This window comes from Scyliorhinus canicula, chromosome 1, assembly GCF_902713615.1.
Source record: "Scyliorhinus canicula chromosome 1, sScyCan1.1, whole genome shotgun sequence".
In the NCBI taxonomy this organism is placed as follows: Eukaryota; Metazoa; Chordata; class Chondrichthyes; order Carcharhiniformes; family Scyliorhinidae; genus Scyliorhinus; species Scyliorhinus canicula.
Window position 1 is genome coordinate 177,838,034 of NC_052146.1, and position 22,116 is coordinate 177,860,149.

A 22,116-nucleotide genomic window follows, 5' to 3' on the forward strand; every position below is an offset into this window, starting at 1 on the left:
TGGAGAAAGTCATTCGGAGGATGCACCCTCCTCGGCGCAGCTTAATCCTCTAAAGAAAAATCGGGTTAAGATCGGCGGTCAGCAGCACCACCCAGAGCTGCAGACTGGCTGTCCGACCTCTCGGAATCTCTCCAAATGGAGAAAATCAAATTCGCCATCCGAGGGTCGGACGACGGCTTCCACAGAACGTGGGAGCCATTCATGCAACTGTTCCGGGACCTGTTTGTGGCCAACGTACATGAGGAAGAATAGTCGGGTGGCCAAGAGCCAGGGGAAAATGGGCGGGAATCGGGGGAAGGTAGCCGGGGGGAGGGGGGGGGGGGGGGGCTACGGGCTCGGTATGGGGGTTTGATGGCAAGCCAAGGCCCAAAACCAAACTATAAATAAATGCCTATAAACATGTGCCTCAGCCATATTGGGGAATGTAAAATATGTATGCTGGCTAAAGGGGGCGGCCACAATTATTGTTATGAAGATGCTTACCTGTAAATATTCATGTTAAATTCTTGTGTTTTCCTTTTTTTTTTCTCTCTCTCTAATAACTTGTAATTTGTCATATATAAAATATGAAAACTCAATAAAAAAACATTTAAAAAAAAAAAAAAAATTCAGAAGAAACCACCGAGCACGGGGCACGGAAATAATTAGAGCTAATATACGCCCAGTATTTTCACCGTGTCCCTGCGGACCTGGAAAAAGTTGATAAACGGCCTAAAGAATTGCCACATCCCAAGAAAGGGGGAATGAAAACTTGAGAAGTTAGAACGTTTAAAAGGCATTTACCCACCCGTGGGATGGGGTACAGATCCTGACAGTAATGGTACCTAGACGAGATGGGAAGAGATTGAGTAAAGAGGTCCAAATCGCCCTTGGGGAAGATGAGCATCAATTAGGGGTAAGGATGGACTGCAATCCAGGGCTGGCTACTGGATTCTGGTATAGCAAGAATAGACTGGAGAAAGATCGCAGCTTGCCAACAAGAAAGGACGGAGGAAGTGTGCGAGCATGAGAAGCGATTCCGATCTGTCTCGTTGGAACACGTGGGAATGCAGGATCAGGGACCCGAAGACATGGACGACAGCACGTTCGGAATTGTGAAAGTTGCTTTCGTTGCTGGATTAAAACCCGAAATGGCAAAAATGCTAAAGATTACTCTGTCGGGTAGGAGATCTGAGAAATACTCTTTGCAGCGATCGGTGTAACCAGTTAGACCGGGATGTGGCAGCTAAACTCTGAACAGTGCAGACAGGGGAGAAGCCCAATGATTTTAGCGGCAACAATACCCAAGAAAAATGACCTGCCAAGTGTTAACACTGCGGGAAAGAAGGGCATTGGGCGAAACGATGTAAAGAAAAAGGTGTAAAGAAAGGACGACAGGTAAAGAGCCCGAAATCAAATACAAGTACACCCTCTGGTGGTGAGGATGGCCTGGTGCATTGATTAAAGTAGCTTACACCACAGCAACAGAAGGAATTGCTGGAAGTTGCAAAACACTAGGAGAGCCCGCCCTCGATCACCTGACACTTCTCCTGGCATTAATCCAACAGTGAGGAGAAGGATTGTATATCACCACGAGGGTAGACGATCAAGATATAGACCGTCTCCTGGATACAGGGGCTGAATTAACAAGTTTCCCCTAAGATACAAAATCTCTTCACCTCGAGATGGCAAGATACAAGTTCCCATGGGGCTGGGGGCCAGCCGACCCCTCCACCATCTTTAATGCTCTAACACCAGAACATAAATGGTTCTCGGTAATAGATATAGTTAATCGATTTTGGTCAGTACCACTGGCACCTGAGGTTCGACCTTGGCTCGCCTTTATCATTCAACAACAACAGTACACCTGGACAAGACTTCCAGAGGGTTTTACAACACCCCTATGGTATTTCACATGGCCTTGCAAAGCCAATTGAGAGCGTTACCTACCATGCATTCCATGGTTATCCAGTACGTGGATGACATCCTGTTAGACGAACAACATGAACAAGACCTACGTGCCATGCTGGACCGCTTCCACCTGAGAGGACACAAAGCCAGCATTGCCAAAGCATAAATTTCCCAACAAGAGGTTGTGTACCTGGGATAAAAGATTTCAGAAGGAAAGAGAGAATTTACCCAGGATCGAACTACAGCCATTCGGGCAGCCAAACAGCCCACCACTGTCCAAGAATCCAGATCTTTTTTGGGTTTGTGTAAATTTAACCGATATTGGATTGACTCCTACACACAGCTGGTTCAACCATTGAATAACCTTTTAAAGGGGAAGCAAAAATCCAAAGAAGCCATTGCCCTCACCAAAGAATGCTACATGAATCTGAAAAAGGCTTTGTGTTTGACACCAGCCCTGGGAATCCCTGACAATGGGAGGTCATTTACCTTGTTTTTCCAAGAGAAGGAAGTATACGTAATAGCAATACTGGCGCAAGAACATGGGGATCAACATACACCCATTGGGTACTATTCGGGAAAATTGGATGCAGTGGCCCTCAGATGGGCAAGTTGCCTGAGAGCCATAGAAGCCACGTGCCAGGCTGTAATGGTCACTGCAGGTGTAGTCCTGGATCAAAAGTTAACTATCAAGTTCCCCCATGCTGTACACATTTTGCTGTCTTTGAACAGAGCATCCCAGGTGATCGCAGCCAGATTGACAAGATGAACAGCGATCTTGGAAGCCCCCAATCTCCATAGTGTCTGGACTAACCCAGTGAACCCATCATCTATGCTCCCGCTTCTCGAGGAGCAAAAGAAGGGAGAAGGGCATGACTGTGTGGAGATCTTGAACGAAGTGGAGGAATCAAGCTTGGCGGCAGAATAACCATTGCACAACCCAGACCTTATCCTATGTACAAACGGCTCCTCCTTTGTTGACAATAGCACCTGAAAAGCAGGATGGGCAGTCACAACCCTAAACGAGATTCTGGCAAAGGGCTGTCTGCTCTCAGTGATGTCAGCCCAACAGGCTGAGTTTCACGTCCTGGTGGAGGCATGCCGGATAGCAAAGGGACAGAGAGCTAACATCTATACAGACTCAAAGTACAACTTTGAAGTTGCTCATGACTTTGGCCAGTTATGGAGGAGAAGAGGATTTCTCACTGCCGCCGGTACACCTATCCGAAACGGGAAGGAGGTGTGAGACTTATTAGAGGCTATACAACTATCCCGTGAAGTGTCCATTTTGAAGACAAGGCCCATATGAAGGAAAATACCAGAGAAGCACAAGGAAATGCTCTAGCTGACAAGGCAGCCAAAGAGACCACCTCACAATGCGCTCCTCCAAAGGAACAAGCACAAATATGTAGACTGGTAGCAATCAGTCTAACTCAAGACCTACAGAAAATTCAAGGCAACTGCTCTGGAGAGGAAAAGTGGACATGGACTGAGGCAGGAAGGAAATTCGATGATGAAGACATCACGAAACAAGCACTGATGCTTTCCCAACAGATTCATTCATGGGGCACCTGGCCCCATAACAAATGACGTTATGGCTCTAGAAAAGCTGATGGGGTCGAAGATTCAAGAAACACGCCCAGTTGGTAGCAGACTGCCAGATAGTTGGTAGTGTGATCTGCCAGATGAACAATCTTGGACTTATCACGGATATGCTCCAACTGAGGTCCCCTTCTCCTGGCACACCATTCCAGCATTTGCAGTCAACTATATCTCCCTTCCTCCATCTCGCGGATACACCGACGTTCTCATGGTGGTCGACAAGTTCTTAAGGTGGGTGTAAGCCATTCCAACAAGACGGGCCACAACCAATCACACAGCCAAGGTCTTCTGTGAGGAATACATTCCCCGATGGTGAGTCCTGGCCAGCATTGGCTCTGACCAAGGAACTCACCTTACAGGTGCCGTCTGCCAAGAAGTCTGTAGACTATTAAACATCACCTGCGACTTACATCTTCAGGGCAAGTGGAAAGAATGAACAGAACTTTGAAACAGCGACTTGCCAAACACCATCAGGAAGGAATGCCTTGGCTCTAGGCACTACCAATAGCTCAGTGCAGTATTAGGGCAACTCCTAATAGAACTACAGGTCTAACTCCGTTTGAAATCATAACAGGGAGACCCATGACCCTGCCAGGATCAATTGATTTGTGAAAAACCAATTGTCACTTGATGAGAGATGCCTTATTAGAATATTGGAAGAATGTAACAAATGCTATTGGTTCTGCTTCTCAACAGGTATCGGCAGCCTGCAAGAAGGAGGACAAGACATTGTCCCCAGAGTTTGGGTTTACATGAAGAAAGTACAAAAAGAACCTCTGGATGTTAAGTCGGAAGGACTTTATCAAGTGCTACTGATCACCCAAGCAGCCGTTGAAGTCCAGGGGAAGAAAGCTTGGATTCACGCATCTCACTTTAAACGTGCTCACCATGATTAAAAGGACAATTTTGTTTTGCTAATATGTTTAACCATATTGTTGTATCTGTTGTTTGCATTTTCAGTTTTTGCATTCCTTGGTTTCTCTTGATCAGCCAGTTCAGCTATGCCAAACCCATTCAGGTTCCCAAGGAGTTAAATGTTAACACCTTCCTTTACATGTCCTATACCTATGCCAAAGATGCCAATCCCTCCAGCTGTTGGATATGAATTTACATGCCCACTTACTCCAAGGGAGGCATTCCCTTGAGACCCTTTAATGAGTCTGAAATGGCCAAATTATATATCTTCCAGGACGTCTCCCGCTCACTGTCCTCCCATGAGGGGGTGACCTTGTGTGTAAGGAATAGCTACCTGATCAACATAACAGATAACATTGGGAAATGGCACTCAGTGGGTTATCCTTTGACCGCTTTCTCTGGGTGGTACCAACCGAGTTACAATCGGAGGCTTGGGCCCCCATATATAAAACTTCCCACCGCCTCGAGACAGAGAGGATCCATAAGCCTGACTCGCAAACACTTGAGGGGCCAAGAGCTAGGACACAGCAGTGGCAATCACTGTTTTAATGTGAGCAAGGTAGTGCAATATTTTACATCTAATGGGCGAACTGCTACTAGTGGACCGTCAAAAAATGCCTCCCTTTTGACTGGTCTTTGCAACATGACTGGGGGAAGCAACTTTTCAGAGCACCGGTATCCCGAAGCGGTGGTCCGCTTCGCCCCTTATAATGGTACTTACTTTATTTGTGGCTGCAGGGCCTTTCCCTGGCTACTACGCTCTTGGACAGGATCTTGCTACTTGGGGCATTTTGTCCCCTTTATTCGCCATTCTACCTCTCTCAAAGAACCTTGGATGAGGCGCGCTATCATGGAGAAGGAAAGATTCTTCTCCATCCTGATCCCTTTTTATGGGATCGCTAAGCTGGCAAGAGAATCTATTAACATAGCATCTGTCCTGGAAAAGGTGGGCAATGACACCGCTGAAACCCAAGATAAAATAAATGCAGAAATGGTTGCCATTCGTACAGTGGCCCTATAGACCCGAATGACTCTGGACTATGTTCTTGCCGAAAAGGGTGGAACTTGCACCCAATTAGGGGCAGAGTGCTGCACCTATATCCCAGACAACTCCAAGAAAATTACTAATTTGATGGCGTACATCCATACAGAGATACAAAAAACTCAAACAACCGCTAGCAAACACCTTGTGGAGTTGGGCATCTGGATGGCTGGGCTCAAAGGGAATCTCTTTAGTTCAGGGCTTGATCTTATTTTTCATTTTCATTCTCATTGTGCACTGTGTTTTTATGTTTATTTAGTGTTTCTTTAAACAGCTAACCAAAGCCCTGCTATGCCTCTCAAAACTAACGGTCACCTCTTTTACAAAATAAGTGTGCTTCCTATATTTAAAGGCTTGCCCATTCCATTGATGAAGGCTGGTCCTAAACATGGGGACCATCAAAGGCATCTGTGAATGTGTTCCTCTGCACTATTTCCTACTTTCTTGCTTTTACTGATTCATTCATTTATAACAATAAAAGGGGATTGTAGGGAAATAGTTAAAAAAACAAGTTTTTAAAATATTGTATCTGAGTGCAGCGGGGTAGAGGGGAAAATTATGTCCAGATAGATGGTGTTTTAAAAGTCCAGGTCATGTTACAGATTCAGTCGGTCCGGAGCCTTGATCTGCCGTCGGGAGCACCGCAGTGCTGGCGGTGATTCCGGTGTCGGTTTGGTCTTTGGTGAATCCGGGAGGGTGTCGAAGTCCTCTTCATCTTTGGGTGTGGGCAAGGGGAGGACGGATTGTCCTGAGGCGGGGGCTGCGGTGAGGTGCGACGGGGGAGGGGAGGGTGGCGCCAGGTCGTGGGGGAGGGGGAACCAGCTGGTGCCAGGTCCCTGAGGGAGACAGTATCTTGGCAGCCGTCGGGGTACGCTACGTAGGCGTACTGTGGGTTGGCGTGAAGTAGCTGTACCCTCTCAACCAATGGGTCCGCCTTGTTGAGTCATACGTGCTTATGGGAGAGTACCGGTCCTGGAGCTGCGAGCCAAGTCGGGAGCGATACCCCGAAGGTGGACTTCCTAGGGAAGGCAAAGAGACGTTCATGGGGTGTTTCATTAATCGCGGTACACAGAAGCAACCGAATGGAGCGCAGGGCGTCGGGAAGGACCTCCTGCCAGCGGGAGGCCGGGAGATTTCTGGACCGTAGGGCCAGTTGGATGGCCCTTCAGACCGTCCCATTCCCCCTCTCCACCTGTCCGTTTCCCCGGGGATTATAGCTGTCGTCCTGCTCGAGGCAATGCCCCTGTTGAGCATAAACTGACGCAGCTCATCGCTCATGAATGAGGATCCCCAGTCGCTGTGGACGTAGGCGGGGAATCCGAACAGAGCGAAGATGGTGTTGACGGCTTTGATGACCGTGGCAGACCTCATATGGGGGCATGGGATGGCGAAGGGGAATCTGGAATACTCATCGACGACACTGAGGAAGTACGTGTTACGGTCGATGGAGGGGAGGGGTCCTTTGAAGGCCACGCTGAGGCGTTCAAAGGGGTGGGAGCCCTTCACCAGGGGCGCACGGTCTGGCCGGTAGAAATGCGGTTTGCACTCCGCGCAGACCTGGCAGTCTCTGGTGATAGCCCTGACTTCCTCGATGGAGTAGGGCAGATTGCAAGCCTTGATGAAATGTGTGACCCCCCCGGGTGACAGAGGTCGTGCAGAGTCCAGAGTCGGTCCACTTGTGTGCTGGCACATGTACCTTGGGATAGGGCATCGGGGGGCTCATTGAGCTTACCGGGGCGATACAAAATCTCATAGTTGTAGGTGGAGAGCTCGATCTTCCACCTCAAGATTTTACCGTTTTTGATCTTGCCCCGCTGTGTGTTATTGAACATGAAGGCTGCCGACCGTTGGTCAGTGAGGAGAGTGAATCTCCTGCCGGCCAGGTAATGCCTCCATGCGGCACAGCTTCAACGGTGGCTTGGGCCTCTTTTTCGAAGGAGGAATGCCGAATTTCGGAGGAAATTTAGGGTTCGTGAGAAAAATGCTACGGGACTGCCTGCCTGGTTGAGGGTGGTGGCTAGAGTGACATCTGATGCGTCACTATCGACTTGAAAGGGTAACGTCTCGTCAACTGCGTGCATCGCGGCCTTGGCGATGTCAGGCTTAATACGGTTGAAGGCCTGGTTAACCTCGGCCGTCAGGGGAAACAGAGTGAATTGAATGAGTGGATGGGCTTGTCCGCATAGTTTGGGTCCCACTTGGCGTAATAAGAGAAGAACCCCAGGCATCGTTTGAGGGCCTTGGGGCAGTGAGGAAGGGGGAGTTCCATGAGGGGGTGCATGCAGTCGGGATCGGGCCCCAGAACTCCGTTCTGGACCACATAGCCGAGGATGACTAAGCGGTTGGTGCTGAACACGCACTTCTCCTTGTTATAAGTTAGGTTGAGGAGAGTGGCGGTGTGGAAAAATTTGGCAATGTTGGCGTCATGGTCCTGCTGATCGTGGCCGCAGATGGTGACAATGTCCAGGTACGGGAAGGTGGCCTGCAGTCCGTACCGGTCAACCATTCGGTCCATTTCCCATTGGAAAACTGAGACCCCGTTGGTGACACCAAAGGGAACCCCGAGAAAGTGGTAAAGGCGGCCATCTGCTTCGAAGACAGTGTACGGGCGGTCCGCCTTACGGATGGGGAGCTGGTGGTCGGCGGATTTCAGGCCCACAGTTGGGAAGACCCGGTACTGTGCAATCTGATTGACCATATCAGATATGCGGGGCACGCGTTGAGCTGCGTGTACCTGTGGATGGTCTGGCTGTAGTCCACGACCATCCTGTGTTTCTTCCCAGTTTTCGCCACTACCACTTGGGCTCTCTAGGGGCTGCTGCTAGCCTCGATAATGCCTTCCCGAAGCAGTCGCTGGACTTCGGACCTGATGAAGATCCTATCCTGGGCGCTGTACTGTCTGCTCCTGGTGGGGACGGGTTTGCAATCCGGAGTTAAGTTTGAAAATAAGGAAGATGGGTCGACCTTTAGGGTCACGAGGCCGCACACAGTAAGGGGTGGTAGGGGCCCGCCGAATTTCAGTGTTAGGCTCTGGAGGTTGCACTGGAAGTCCAGGCCAAGTAGCAGGGCAGCGCAGAGGCTGGGGAGGACATAGAGGCGGAAGCCGCTGAACTCCACACCCTGGACCGTGAGAGTGGCTATGCGGGGTGTACCGCGAGGGAGCAGCACCTTATCGTATCGGGATGAATGAAGCTCTTGGTGTTCCCGGAGTCCAGCAGACAGGAGATCTCGTGCCCATCGATTTTCACGTTGGTGGAAGCAGTTGACAGGTTGTGTGGGCGAGACTGGTCAATCGTGACCGAGGTGAGACGCGGCTGGTCGTCGATGGTGGCAGGCAATGAGGTGCCCGGGGGGCATGGATCCTGGTAAGATGGCGGTGCCCACGGGCTGCACGTGTCGTGGGGAAGACAAGATGGCGGCGCCCGATGATCCTGGGGAGAACAAGATGGCGGCGCCCACGGGCCGCACATGGTGGGGGTCGAACAAGAGGGCAACATGCCGCACGTGGTCCGAGGAGGGGAAGATGGGGGCGGAGGCCTGAATGTTGCGCAAAGCGACCGTAAGCGAGAGCGCTAGCTTTTTAGTCTCCGTGAGGTCGAGCATGGCCCCTTCTAAGAGGCACTGTCGGATGTAATTGGACCCTATCCCTGTGACAAAAGCGTCTCTCATGAGCAAATTCGAGTGCTCCGTGGCCATGACGGACTGACAGTCACAGTCTCTAGCTAGGGGAACCAGGGCATGCCAGAAATCTTCCACTGACTCACCGGGAAGTTGATGACGAGTGGAGAGGAGGTGCCTGGTGTAGAGCGTGTTCGTCCGCTGAGCGTAGTTTTCCTTCAGTAGCGTCATGGCTTCTGCGTAGGTCGGCGCATCCTGAATAAGCGGAAAGACTTTGGAGCTCAGCCGCATGTAGAGGATCTGAATCTTCTGTGCTTCTGGAATTGGGTCAGGCGCAGACCCGATGTATGTTTCGAAACAGGCTAGCCAATGTTGAAAGTCCTTTTTGGCGTTGCCTGATTGCGGATCCAGCTGCAGGTGATCCAACCTGATGCGGAGATCCTCAAATCTCATACCTCTTAATCCGTGTTATTTTTTAAAACTTCCTACCTCCCTTACAGTGTGTCTGTCTTCTGCGTGTCTTGGGGTGGGTGGGTTGAGATTTCTGGGAAAAGGTAGAGCAGTGGACCACCATTAGCACAGGGCTTAAGCGCTGGCTTTGAAAGCAGACCAAGGCAGCCCAGCAGCACGGTTCAATTCCTGTACCAGCCTCCCCGAACAGGCGCCGGAATGTGGCGACTAGATGCTTTTCACAGTAACTTCATTTGAAGCCTACTTGTGACAATAAGCGATTTTCATTTCATTTCATATTTCCGTTATATGTTCATCTTTTTCTCTTGTTACAAATGATGTTTTACTTATAAATCTGATGTCTATAACTCATTGGAGTAGTTAAGGGTTAAAGATCTCAGGAAAACACACAAATTGTTGGTTAATTCACTTATGTTGGACTCTGGGGTCTGTGCAGCTGGAACTGACCGCACACTTGCCCGGGTTGTCATAACAATTCCCGCAACCAATGGGTGAGGGTATGGATCAGGGAGGGTACCTGAGCTTGGTCCCCATAATGTTCACAGCAAGGGTCTGGGGTCTAGGGCTCCTGATATGGTCGGGGGTGAATGTTCAGGATAAGATTCCCCTAGCACAACTGGCTTGGTGGATGGCACTTTGAGAGAAAGCGGGAAACACAAGACTGGGGGAAGCTTGGAAGTTTTGAGAGTCCCAGGGTGGAAGCCTGAAGTAAATGTTGGTCTCTCACGTTCTACAATTGCTCACATATAAAACAATATTAATGGTGTTGTCAGCCCCGCAATGGCAGCCCTTGCAGTGCTTGTGACAGCCCAGGTGGCCAGATGCCATAGCAGCAGCGTAGACACAGGCTTGAGGCAGTTCCCCATGTGCAGGGTCCCTCACACGATCTGAAGACCCGACTGTCCATCAGGCCAGGGAGAGACTCAGAGGGGGGGGGGGGGGGGGGGGCAGCGACGGCCCAAGATGTGCAGGAGTTATTGGTCATTCGAGGACATGAAGGACAGCATGTGCCACTGGAGGCCCCATCTCAACACAAAGATAGTGCGGCACCTGTGCCATGTCCTTGCAGACCTGGCGCCCCATGGACGAGGAAGATATCCGCTTCTGGTGGCCGTGAAGGTCACCACAGCCCAGAACATTTATGCCACTTGCTCATTCCAGGGCTCAAACAAGGACTTGTGCTGCACATCACAACTTACAGCCCACAAGTGCATCCATGAAGTCACGGATGTCCTGTGTGCCCAGGCAGCTGACTATATAAACTATGAGCTGGACCACACTCTTGGGCCTGGACTTCCAGTGCAACCTGCAGAGCTTGACCTTTCAATTCGGCGGCCCTATTCCTCCTCTTACTGTTTGCAGCCTTGCGTCCCTCAAAGTGGACCCCCCTTCCTTGTTTGCTAATCTCACCCCAGATTGTAAACCTGTCGCCACTAGGAGCAAACACTACAGTGCCCAGGATCGGACCTTCATCGGGTCCGAGGTCCAGAGGCTACTAAAGGAAGAAGTGATCGAGGCCAGCAACAGTCCCTGGCGAGCCCAATTGCTGGTAGTTCGGACTGGGGAGAAAAACCGGATGGTCATCAATTACAGTCAGACCATCAACAGGTTTACGCAGCTGGACGCGTATCCCCTCCCCCGTATTTCCGACCTGGTTAACAGAATCGCGAAGTACAAAGTCTTCTCCATGGTGGATCTTAAGTCCGCCTACCACCAGCTCCCTATTCTCGCGAGTGACCGAAAGTACACTGCGTTTGAGGCAGATGGGCGCCTCTACCACTTCCTCAGGGTTCCATTCGGTGTCACAAATGGAGTCTCGGTCTTCCAACGGGAGATGGACCGAATGGTCGACAAGCACGGTTTACGGGCCACCTTCCCGTATCTCAGTAACGTCACCATCTGCGGCCACAACCAGCAGGACCACGACATCAACCTCCAAAAATTCCTCCGAACCGAAAATCACCTTAATTTAACTTACAATAAGGATAAGTGCGTGTTTAGCACCGACCGTCTAGCCATCCTTGGCTACGTAGTGCGTAACGGAGTGATAGGCCCCGATCCCGAACGCATGCGCCCCCTGATGGAACTCCCTCTCCCCAACTCCCTCAAATTCCTCAAACGCTGCCTGGACTTCTTCTCATACTACGCCCAGTGGGTCCCCAACTACGCTGACAAAGCCCGCCCTGAACCAAGCGGGCAGACCCGTGGCCTTTTTCTCACGAACCCTCCACGCTTCCGAAATCCGCCATTCCTCGGTGGAAAAGGAGGCACAGGCCATAGTCGAAGCTGTGCGATACTGGAGGCACTATCTGGCCGGCAGGAGGTTTACCCTCCTCACAGACCAACGGTCAGTAGCTTTCATGTTCGACAATGCACAGAGGGGCAAGATCAAGAACGACAAGATCTTGCGGCGGCGGATCGAGTTGTCCACGTACAACTACAATATCTTGTATTGTCCTGGGAAGCTCAACGAGCCTTCCGATGCCCTATCCCGCGGTACGTGCGCCAACGCGCATATTGACCGCCTCCGCTCCCTCCACACGGACCACTGCCATCCAGGGGTAACCCGTTTCTACCATTTTATTAATGAAATGAAATGAAATTAAAATTGCTTATTGTCACGAGTAGGCTTCAAATGAAGTTACTGTGAAAAGCCCCTTGTCGCCACATTCCGGCGCCTGTTCGGGGAGGCTGTTACGGGAATCGAACCGTGCTGCTGGCTTGCCTTGGTCTGCTGTCAAAGCCAGCGATTAGCCCTGTGAGCTAAACAGCCCCTTAAGACCCGCAACCTGCCCTACTCTGTTGAGGAAGTCAGGACCGTCACTAGGGACTGTCACGTCTGTGCCGAGTGCAAACCGCACTTTTACCGCCCCGAACGAGCGCATCTGATCAAGGCATCCCGCCCCTTTGAACGTCTCAGTATAGGTCCTCTATAAGGGTCCCCTCCCCTCCAACAACCGTAACACGTATTTCTTGAGTGTTATCGACGAGTACTCTCGATTCCCTTTTGCCATTCCCTGTCCCGACATGACCACAACATCCGTCATAAAGGCCCTCCTATCCATCTTCTCCCTGTTCGGTTACCCCACATACATCCGCAGCGACCGGGGGTCCTCCTTTATGAGTGACGAACTGCGTCAGTTCCTGCTCAGCAGGGGCATAGCCTCTAGCAGGACGATCAGTTATAACCCCCGGGGTAACGGTCAGGTCGAGCGGGAGAATGGCACCATTTGGAAGACCATCCTGCTGGCCCTACGGTCCAGATATCTCCCTATTCCCCGTTGGCAAGAAGTCATTCCCGATGCCCGGCATTCAATCCGGTCTCTCCACTGTACTCCCACTAATCAAACACCTCATGAACGTCTTCTTGTTTTCCCTAGGAAGTCGTCCTCAGGATCCCCTCTCCTGACCTGGCTGGCCATCCCCGGGCCCATCTTGCTCCGGAAGCGTTTGCGCGTGCACAAGTCCGACCCGTTGGTTGAGCAAGTCCAGTTACTCCACGCCAACCCGCAGTATGCGTACGTGGAGTATCCCGACGGTCGGCAGGATACGGTCTCGCTTCGGGACCTGGCACCCGCCGGCGTGCGGCCTTCTTCCCCTGCACCAACACCTCCCCCCCAACCCCAATTCCCCCCAGCGCCCCCCGCGCCCCCATGACCCAGCGCACATGCCCCCTCTCCCCCGATTACAGCGCCTCCACCACCGGCCCGGGGTACGGAGACACATCTACGACCGACGCTCCCGAAGGCAAGGACGACCATCGGCCCGACATCACCGGCTCCACTGCGAAGGTCCTCCAGAACACCACGGGCACCTGACAGGCTGATTGTCTCCATCTAATACGGCCATGGGACTTTTTTTGGGAAATTTCATGTTACTCTGTTGTTATTAGTAGTAGCATTGTTTTGCCATATTTTTTCGTGGACATTTTTGTGTTATTCTGTTGTTATTAGTAGTAGTAGTATTGTTTTACCACGAGCCAGTGGGCAGCTCACCCCTATCGATTTTCGCTGCTCATACCACCAGTCCTCGGACCCCCCCCCCCCCCTCTCCCACTCCCCCCCCCCCTTCTTTCTCCACAAGGGGTTAATGTAGTGGTATGGATATGAGCACTGCCATTGGTGCAGAGCACTGGCTTCCCATTGGCTCTGGCTGGTCATGTGCCTCTCGTCCGATTGGTTGGGACTAGTCAATTGACTGCTCTCCAATTGGTCGAGAGGCAAGTAGGCCCCGCCTCGGCCCAGAGTTCCCAGCGGTCGGTCATTCTCTGTAGTCGACCACCGGGCTAACAACTAGCTGATTAAAGCCACAGTTCGGATCCTAAATGTGTCTTGAGTCGAATTGATGGTACATCACCAAGTCCATCAAGTTGTCCGGCAGCAGGATTTTCCGCCATCATCTCGATATCCTAGGTCCAGGAGTAATTGATGGCTTGTATGTCGCCTTGCGTACACCGGGGCATCAGGCAGCACCCTTCATTAACAGGAAGGGGTTCCACTCCCTGAAAGTTCAACACATTTGTGACCACCACCTCCAGATCATGCACGTCCCAGAGTTATCTCTTGTGGGGATAAGGGGTATGCTGAGATCCTGGTTGATTATGTCAGTGCGGAAGCCGAGGACTGATGCGGAGACCCAATATTACGGGGCCATGTTGCCACCCGTGCTATCACTGAGTGGTGCATCGAACCCCAGAGGGTCTCCCACTTTCTGGTGGTCTGCTATGCCCTCCACAACTTGGCACAGCAGTGGGGCGATGTGCTGAAGGAGTGAAGGAGAGGGATATGCGGCCTCTTCTGAAGAGGATGGGGTGGGCCCGGACCAAGAAGGGCTGGAGAACGGGCCCGGGGAGAACTTACGACAGCAGCCTGAGGAAGGAGGACAAGCGGCGGCGGAGGCCCAGGGACGCCCTCATCCTCGCCCTTTGCATCTCATAGGACGGGGCTTCATCCGTCATCTAACCCCCCTCTTCCCAAGTCTTTCTTCTCACCCCCCCAATACCCCCTTTCACCCCAAACCCTCCTTTCCCCCCCCCCCCCCCCCGATAACTTCCTCCCCCCATTGACCACCCCCAGCCTACCTTCCACTCATGCACTCCTCAGTGACTGGGCCATGGTCTGCAGTGCCCTGCCAATGTTCACCTGCATCTGGGACATGTCCCTTAGTAACTGGAATGTGCTCTGCAGTGCCTCGGCAATGTCCACCTGCATCTGGGACCATGCTCCACAGCGACTCAGCAATGTCCATCTGTGTCTGGGACACATGCCCCTGGGACATGCTGTCGAGACCCTCAGCCATGGTCGGCATTTACATAACCATGCCTTGGACATGAAACTCATGGCGCTGACGTTATGCTCTAGGCTTTCCACTGCGGTTACCACCCTAGCAGTGTTGGGCTGAGTGGCACACATTGCCGGCGCCATCTCTTGCACCTTTAGCTTTTGGGACTCCTCCAATCGGCTAGACACTCACCGGAGTTTTGCTGACATCCGGGCACGGTCCAGGTCAATCAACTGGCTGGAAAGCCATTTCTGCCATGAAGCTTTTGGATCATTTCAGGCTCAAAGTGCCGTTAGATACGGGCCATGGTCTCGCAGGGTCGGCCGTCAGGGAGCATCCTGGAAGTCGCACCTGATACGGCACTTAGAACTAATGTGGGGAAGCATGGCAACCAATTTACACAGCAAGTGCACTGGGATCTTTTATATCTAGTTGAGAGGATAGACTGGGCATTATTTTAATGACTCATCTTTAAGACAGCTTCAGCGGCAGTGCAGCACTGCTTCAGTAAAGCATTAGAGTGCCAGCCTAGATTGTGCTGCAGATTCCGAAGTAGGATTTGAACCCATGACCTTCAAACTCAGAGTTCCATCACTGAACCTCAGCCAACATTGAGCTGCGGACATGTTTCCACCTTGAAGCTGCTGTGTCCATTTATCCACATGCACTCAACATCACTGTTCGGAGTCCTTCAAAAATCCATGACCAATTAGGCCTTTTTTTGAAATTAGATACCACAACCCAATATTAGTATTGGTATTTTTGACTTTCTAATAGATATACCAACAAGATTATCTGTATTATTGTTCCTATTCTTTAGTGGAAACTAACTGAAACCTTCAATTACCTTGTTTCTCATAAAAAACAACATTTTGTCTTCGCACCACCAATTGGCTGTGACTATTATCGGCCATCGTGATGCACTCTTGATTCTTCTGAGTGAAGAGGAAAGCTCTGAAAATAAAATATACCTTGATGAATATTACTAGGTAAACTGCATCAGGAGTCATTTTCACTTTGGTTGATGTTGTAAAAGGGACAATATCAGAGCCCTTTATACATCTCTCCTGATTTGCTGCTCAAAATGAAGAGAAATTTCTAATGGGTAATGGGCTGATATTGGTCTCAATCAGCATTGCTTCCAATGATTTACAGGAGGCTGAACAATTCGATGCCAACATTATTAACCAGATAAAGTTGCTTTTTAAAGTTTCCTTCATTGACACTACTTTGTAGCCAAAGTCAGAAAATGCATTTTAAACCATTAATACACAAAACAAAATGATATTTGTTAGTTCAGAATTAAATTTAATAGACCAGCAATAAGTGCCGTTTTCCACAAAACACATTTGAAGATGGGAAATGACTCCAACATTTGATCACTTTGCAATTATTTGACAATGTATTTCCATTGTTTTAAAGTAGTGTTAACTGGTTTTAAATGAGTAGTTTAGTGGCTCCATTAAAAGACAAAGTAATGATTACAGAGTTGTGGCAACAGTTAGTCAGATTATATTGACAAGTCATTTAGCTTTTGACTCAGCTTTTAACCACACCACATTTTAGTGCTTTCTGCTGTGCTGTTGTAACTGGCAGAAAACCCATTTTCAAGTAATGCAGTGACAGCAGTTGAAAGCCCTGTGGAATTTAGTATTGTTGTGTCTTTTGTTCTGAGATTTAAAAATCTCAGAAAATTGAAACCAGTGACTAAATTTTCTGATCAGCCTTTGCTTGAAGTTGCAACCCATTAATTTAGAAGTTATCGGATGAAACACATCATTATCATTGAGCAAAGAGCCTAAGTAACATTTATCCACCGTTCCAGTGACCAATCTAAATTTCATGTGTTGTAGAACTTCTAAATCTGAGTTATCAAAAGCCCAAATCTGTAAATGTGGGAAATGCGCAGTGGACTAGTCTGCAGTGTCTCAGTTCGAGCAAGGGGTCTACAATCTAAACACAAACTTGTCTTCTCCCGTAAAGAAAGATTTGTATTCGTGTTTTACCTTTTTGAAATGGAAACTAGCTTCTGCAAACAGCAATAAATGGCCAGATGATCCATTTTAGTGATGTTTGCCAAGGAAGTCTGTCAGGGCAGCACGGTAGCATGGTGGTTAGCATAAATGCTTCACAGCTCCAGGGTCCCAGGTTCGGTTCCCGGCTGGGTCACTGTCTGTGCGGAGTCTGCACGTCCTCCCCGTGTGTGCGTGGGTTTCCTCCGGGTGCTCCGGTTTCCTCCCACAGTCCAAAGATGTGCGGGTTAGGTGGATTGGCCATGCTAAATTGCCCGTAGTGTCCTAAAAAAGTAAGGTTGTTGGGTTACGGGTATAGGGTGGATACGTGGGTTTGAGTAGGGTGATCATTGCTCGGCACAACATCGAGGGCTGAAGGGCCTGTTCTGTGCTGTACTGGTCTATGTTCTAGGTCACTTGGGAAGAAATCTCTTGTTCCTTTTCAAAATTAGTGACATGGAATCCTTTATCCACCTGAGAGGGAGGATGGGGCATTGGTCCAATATCTCATCAGAAAGACTGCACCTTTGACAATGTACCGGCCTTAAGCATTGCACTGGAGTTTCAGCCTAGGTTTAAGCAATTAAGTTAACCGAGAACAATCTGCTTCACAGCCGTCGGAGCCACAGCTAACACCTTTGATCATATACTAATAGTCTGATATGTATTTCCAGCATTTTCTACTTATAATTCAAAATGCAAAAAAATTACCTGCAAAGAAATTGGGTTTCGATGTTACATTTTTCTGCACATTCTTCCACACTGACTGCTGGGTATGTTGATTCATGTGCAGAATAGATCCAGGCCCCTTCTGTTTTTACATAATCATCCAGTCTACCGCTTCTTACTGTACAAAGAAATAGACTTTGCTTTAATATGCTTTATTTATCACAAACAATGTGCTTGACACAAAACCATCTAAATCAGATATTATATTAGCTTCACTTACCGAAACATGGCAGAATCAGAAAAAGGAGTCCTGTGTAAGCAAGCATTTTAATCCTGATTGGAACCACTTTAGAAGCTCCTGCTATGGCAATGGGTCTTATTTACTGATTGAGGACTTTGCATCACCAAACAAACAAGCCTGGGCAGAAAGAGCAACTTTGCGTTTCAAGATAGTAAATCATTATATCATTATCTAAACAAAGATGGTGCGCCCTTGCTAACATTACCGGGGGGGGGGGGGGGGGGGGTCAGCAAATTTTCAGTGCTTCAGCTTTTTCTCAGAGAAAGCGTCATTGTTTTAGCATGATTGTTTATTCATTTCCATTTGTCTTTTTCTAATCTAACAACATCTACAGCTTTTTAATAATAATAATTTTTATTCAAAATGTCCAAATGACCTAATACACATCTTTCGGGACTTGTGGGAAGAAATCAGAACACCCTGAGGAAACCCACGCAGACACAGGGAAAACGTGCAGACTCAGCACAGACAGTGACCCAAGCCGGGAATTGAACCTGGGACCCTGGCGCTGTGATGCAACAGAGCTAACCACCGTGCTACCGTGCAGCCTATCTTTCTAGCTGCAAGTGCAGACATTTGGTCACAATTTATAAAGTTAAACAACGATTGGAGTGGACTCAAAGTACCATTTCCTTTCACAAAGGAAAAGCATGAGGTTGGACTCTATAGTGCCAACTGTGCTGATGCCACACATGTTTTAAAGGCCTAAGTGGCATCATTGTGTTTCTAGCCATTTTTGACATGGCCCATATGGCACCCCATCCTATGATGTGCACTTTTGTAGGAAGTGCCATTATTGCATCAGAAACATCGGAAGAGGTCCTACCATGACATCAAACAGCCAATACAGCTGATCCGATGCTCATCTTCCTAACCGGATTTGCGCATGTTCACTGAATACCAGTGATAACCATTAACAGCTGACACATTCAGCAGCATCTAGGATGCACCAATAGCATTATTTATAAGACCAATCACCAACTTGAAGGTCAGGACGACAGCTTACTTAAGCAAAGTTTGTGGAAGTATTGTGCATTGTATTTGGGGGTCCGTTGGTGAGCTGCTTTGTACATTCAGGCACAGCAGCAGGATTTGGTTGTCCAACTCTGCATAAGATATGGTGGCTGTAGTTGCAGTGCTTCTGGATCTGCAACATGGCTAGCAAAATGAGCGAAGGCTACTTTAGTGACCACAGAAAAGTCCAAGGTGAGAGGCTACGGAGAAACTAGCTTTATTACGAAACAATAATGTGTACAATGCTCTTCAGATCCCAGCCAGGTCTGAGGTGATGGTTCCAAACCTGGTTGACTTTTATAGTACTAGTTATTAGGGTGTCCACCAACTCCCCAACACTCAGCGGGGGAGCACGTATTCAACGAGGCTCATTGCTTCAACCTCATAGGTCTATGCAGGTTATAACAGCTACAGTCTGAGAAAACTCCTCTAAGGGCGAAGAGGAGCCTCCACAGAAGGTCCTACTCACCAAGACTTCGTCAAGAGCCTTTCTTCTATCTCCCGAACAAAGGAACAATGCCTCAAGAAAGTAGTGTTTATCAAGAAAGTGGTTACAGAACTGTGCCACTTGGAGCCAGGCGCTAGGGTGAGGAGGCACTGCCTGTAGCCGTAAAGGTCACAGAAACATTGAATTATTATGTTTCTAGATCTTTCCAGGTGGGAGTAAGTGACATTACCAGCATATCACAGTAGGCACGATTTAATGGTGGTGTCGGCTTAAGCAGGAGCATGATAAGATTGTTAAATCGTGGGAGAGGTCAAAATCGAGAACCATGCCAGCCGCCGATCTGTTTGCGATCTAACTGGCCCGCTACAATTGGTGAATCAGGATCCTTCTGTAGCATGGTGAGAATCCAACAATCACCACTTAAGGCCAATCTTCATGCAATTAACGGGAGCGATCTCCTATCTAACGGCCTCCCGTGATCTAACCCCCTCCTTAGCAAGTGGTCATGCGGGAACTGATTAGTACTCCTTTTATAAATTGTGAAGCTGGCGGCAGGGCTGCTCTGGGGACTCAAGTAGGTGAGTAGCCATCTTTGCTCACAGGCAAAGATCCTAGGGGCACTGGGGATGCAGCCCCAGTGCTCAGCGGGTGGGCGGGATGGTGATGGGGGAGCCTCGGCGGGGTGGGCCACCATCGGTGAGGGGGGGGGGGGCACCGATGGCCTGCTCTAAGCTTGGGATGGAGATGGGTGTCTCAGCGCCCGTGGGTCCACCATGCCAACCCAGGGACTGGATGTGACATCTCAAGGTACAGCCCACAAGTGCATCCGTGAAGTCACAGATGCCCTGTTTGCTCAGGCAGAAAACTATATAAACTTTAACATGGGCTAGACCCAACAGGATGCCTGGGCAGAATTCTCTGCTATCGCTCAGATGCCCCAGATCTCTGGGATGATAAATAGCATGCAAATTATCTTGCGCGCACTGGGCCATCTGGGAATGCCCTACATCAAGGGGTTCCACTCCCTGAATATCCAACTTGTGTGTGACCACCACATAAAGACGATGCACGTGTGTACAAATCTCCCAGGGAGTGTGCATGACAGCTACATCCTGGGGCAGTCAGACACCCCAGGCATCTTCGAGGACTACTCCAGGATGGCCGGTGGTCTCATGGGGGATAAGGGTTCCCACTGAGGACCTGACTAATGGTACCACCACGGAGGCCAGAGGCCAATGCGGAGATCTAATACAATGAGACCCATGCGGTCGCGAGGTCTGTCATTGAGCGGTGCATTAGACTGCACAAAATGCGGTTCTGATGCCTTGACCTCTCTGGTGGTGTACTGCAGTACACTTCCCAAAGGGTCGTCCACTTTGTGGTGGTCTGCTGTGTCCTCCACAACCTGGCACAGCAGCAGGGTGACATACTTGAGATGGAGGGGGAGGGGTATGTGGCCACCTCTGAGGATAAGGAGACACCGGACCAGGAGGGACTGCAGGATGAGCTGGGGAGGACACGCAGAAGCAGCTGGACAACGGATGGCAGGCAACAGTGGCAAAGGTCCGACAAGTCCGGAGGGCCAGGGAGGCCCTTATGCTCGCTGCTTCACATAAGACGTGGCCTTATTCATCATTCTCCCTCTTCCCACCTGCCCCCTTTCTCCAACCTTCTGCCTTCCCCCTCCCTCCCCCTCAGCATCGCCCGCCCCAACCCAAATCCCACCCTCCCAGAGACTGTGTACCATCACTCCAGAGTATGTTGGTACTGTCAGCGGGTCACAGTTGAGGGCAGGGGAGTGATGATGACCTGTAGAGAGCTGAGCGCTGATGCTCCTCATTCAATACCATACCCTGACCTCTGCCTGTCAGCTGAGTGCTCGCTCACACCCATCACATGCGTGTCATGTGCAGGGGGCAGGGGGCGGTGTGAGAAGGAGCCCAGGGCCTCCATGACCAGGGAGATGGGGCATGAAATTGGTGCTTGGCCCGCATTGCTGAAGAAAATGCCAGAGGTACCATATTGGTTGAGACCAACAGACTTTAATGATGTACAGAAGTGTGCCCAACTGCCCCATTCTCTCGATGGTACCGCCCCACTTTAATCACCTCTCCCACACCCTCTCCCCATCCTCTCACGCACCACCACCCCAACCCACCCCTTTCTCCCTAGCCCCCTAACCCCCAGTGCCCTCTCAGTGATCTCAATGTGCTTAGCCGTCCGTGCTCTACCGCTGTGCCTAGTTGTGTCCCAAGGATGCACATCAGAGGTGGAAGCAGCCTGCTGCTTATCCCTTCCCGTGGCCTTCGATGCCCCTGGTGGGCATCCTCTAGGGGCTCTGAGGCCCTGGTGCACTTGCAGGCAGCACTGGTCCCTCCTGGGGCTCACCTCGGGATGGAGGGGCAGCTGGATTGAGCCCCAGCTGCCCTGCGCCATCTTGCTCTGCCACCCCTGACTGCTTCCCAATGTCTGCACCATGGTGTTGATATCCTTGCTGATGATCCTCAGTGACTGAGACATACTCTGGAGCGCCCTGGCAATGTCCACCTGTGACTGCCACACATTCCCCAGCGACCAGGACATGCACTGGATGGCCTCAGCAATGTTCACCTGGAACTAGGACATGCCCCGCAGCACCTCAGCTATGCCCACCTGGGACTGGGACATGCCTTGCAGCGTCTCATCAACGTCCAACTGTTACTGGGTCACGACCCCAATGACTGAAGCCATGGCTGTCACTGACTGAGCAACACCTCGGACACCTCCACTCATGCTGCTGACATCGTTCACCAGGTTCCCCACTGCGGTCACCACCCTAGCAGTATTGGCCTTGGTGTCACGCATTGCTGGTGCT

General features: G+C 50.2%; 1 protein-coding gene across 1 annotated transcript in view; it reads right to left on the reverse strand.

Moving 5' to 3' along the window:
- The window catches only part of plg (plasminogen), a 244,612-nt gene extending 226,711 nt beyond the window's left edge, over window positions 1–17,901 (reverse strand). The window contains exons 1-3 of the mRNA XM_038803356.1: window positions 17,780–17,901; window positions 17,542–17,677; window positions 15,666–15,772 (exon numbers count right to left, since the gene is read on the reverse strand). Of these exons, the coding sequence (XP_038659284.1) occupies window positions 15,666–15,772; window positions 17,542–17,677; window positions 17,780–17,825 (289 nt within the window). The 5' untranslated portion in view covers window positions 17,826–17,901. The remainder of the gene's footprint in view (window positions 1–15,665; window positions 15,773–17,541; window positions 17,678–17,779) is intronic.
- Window positions 17,902–22,116: the final 4,215 nt, after the last annotated feature.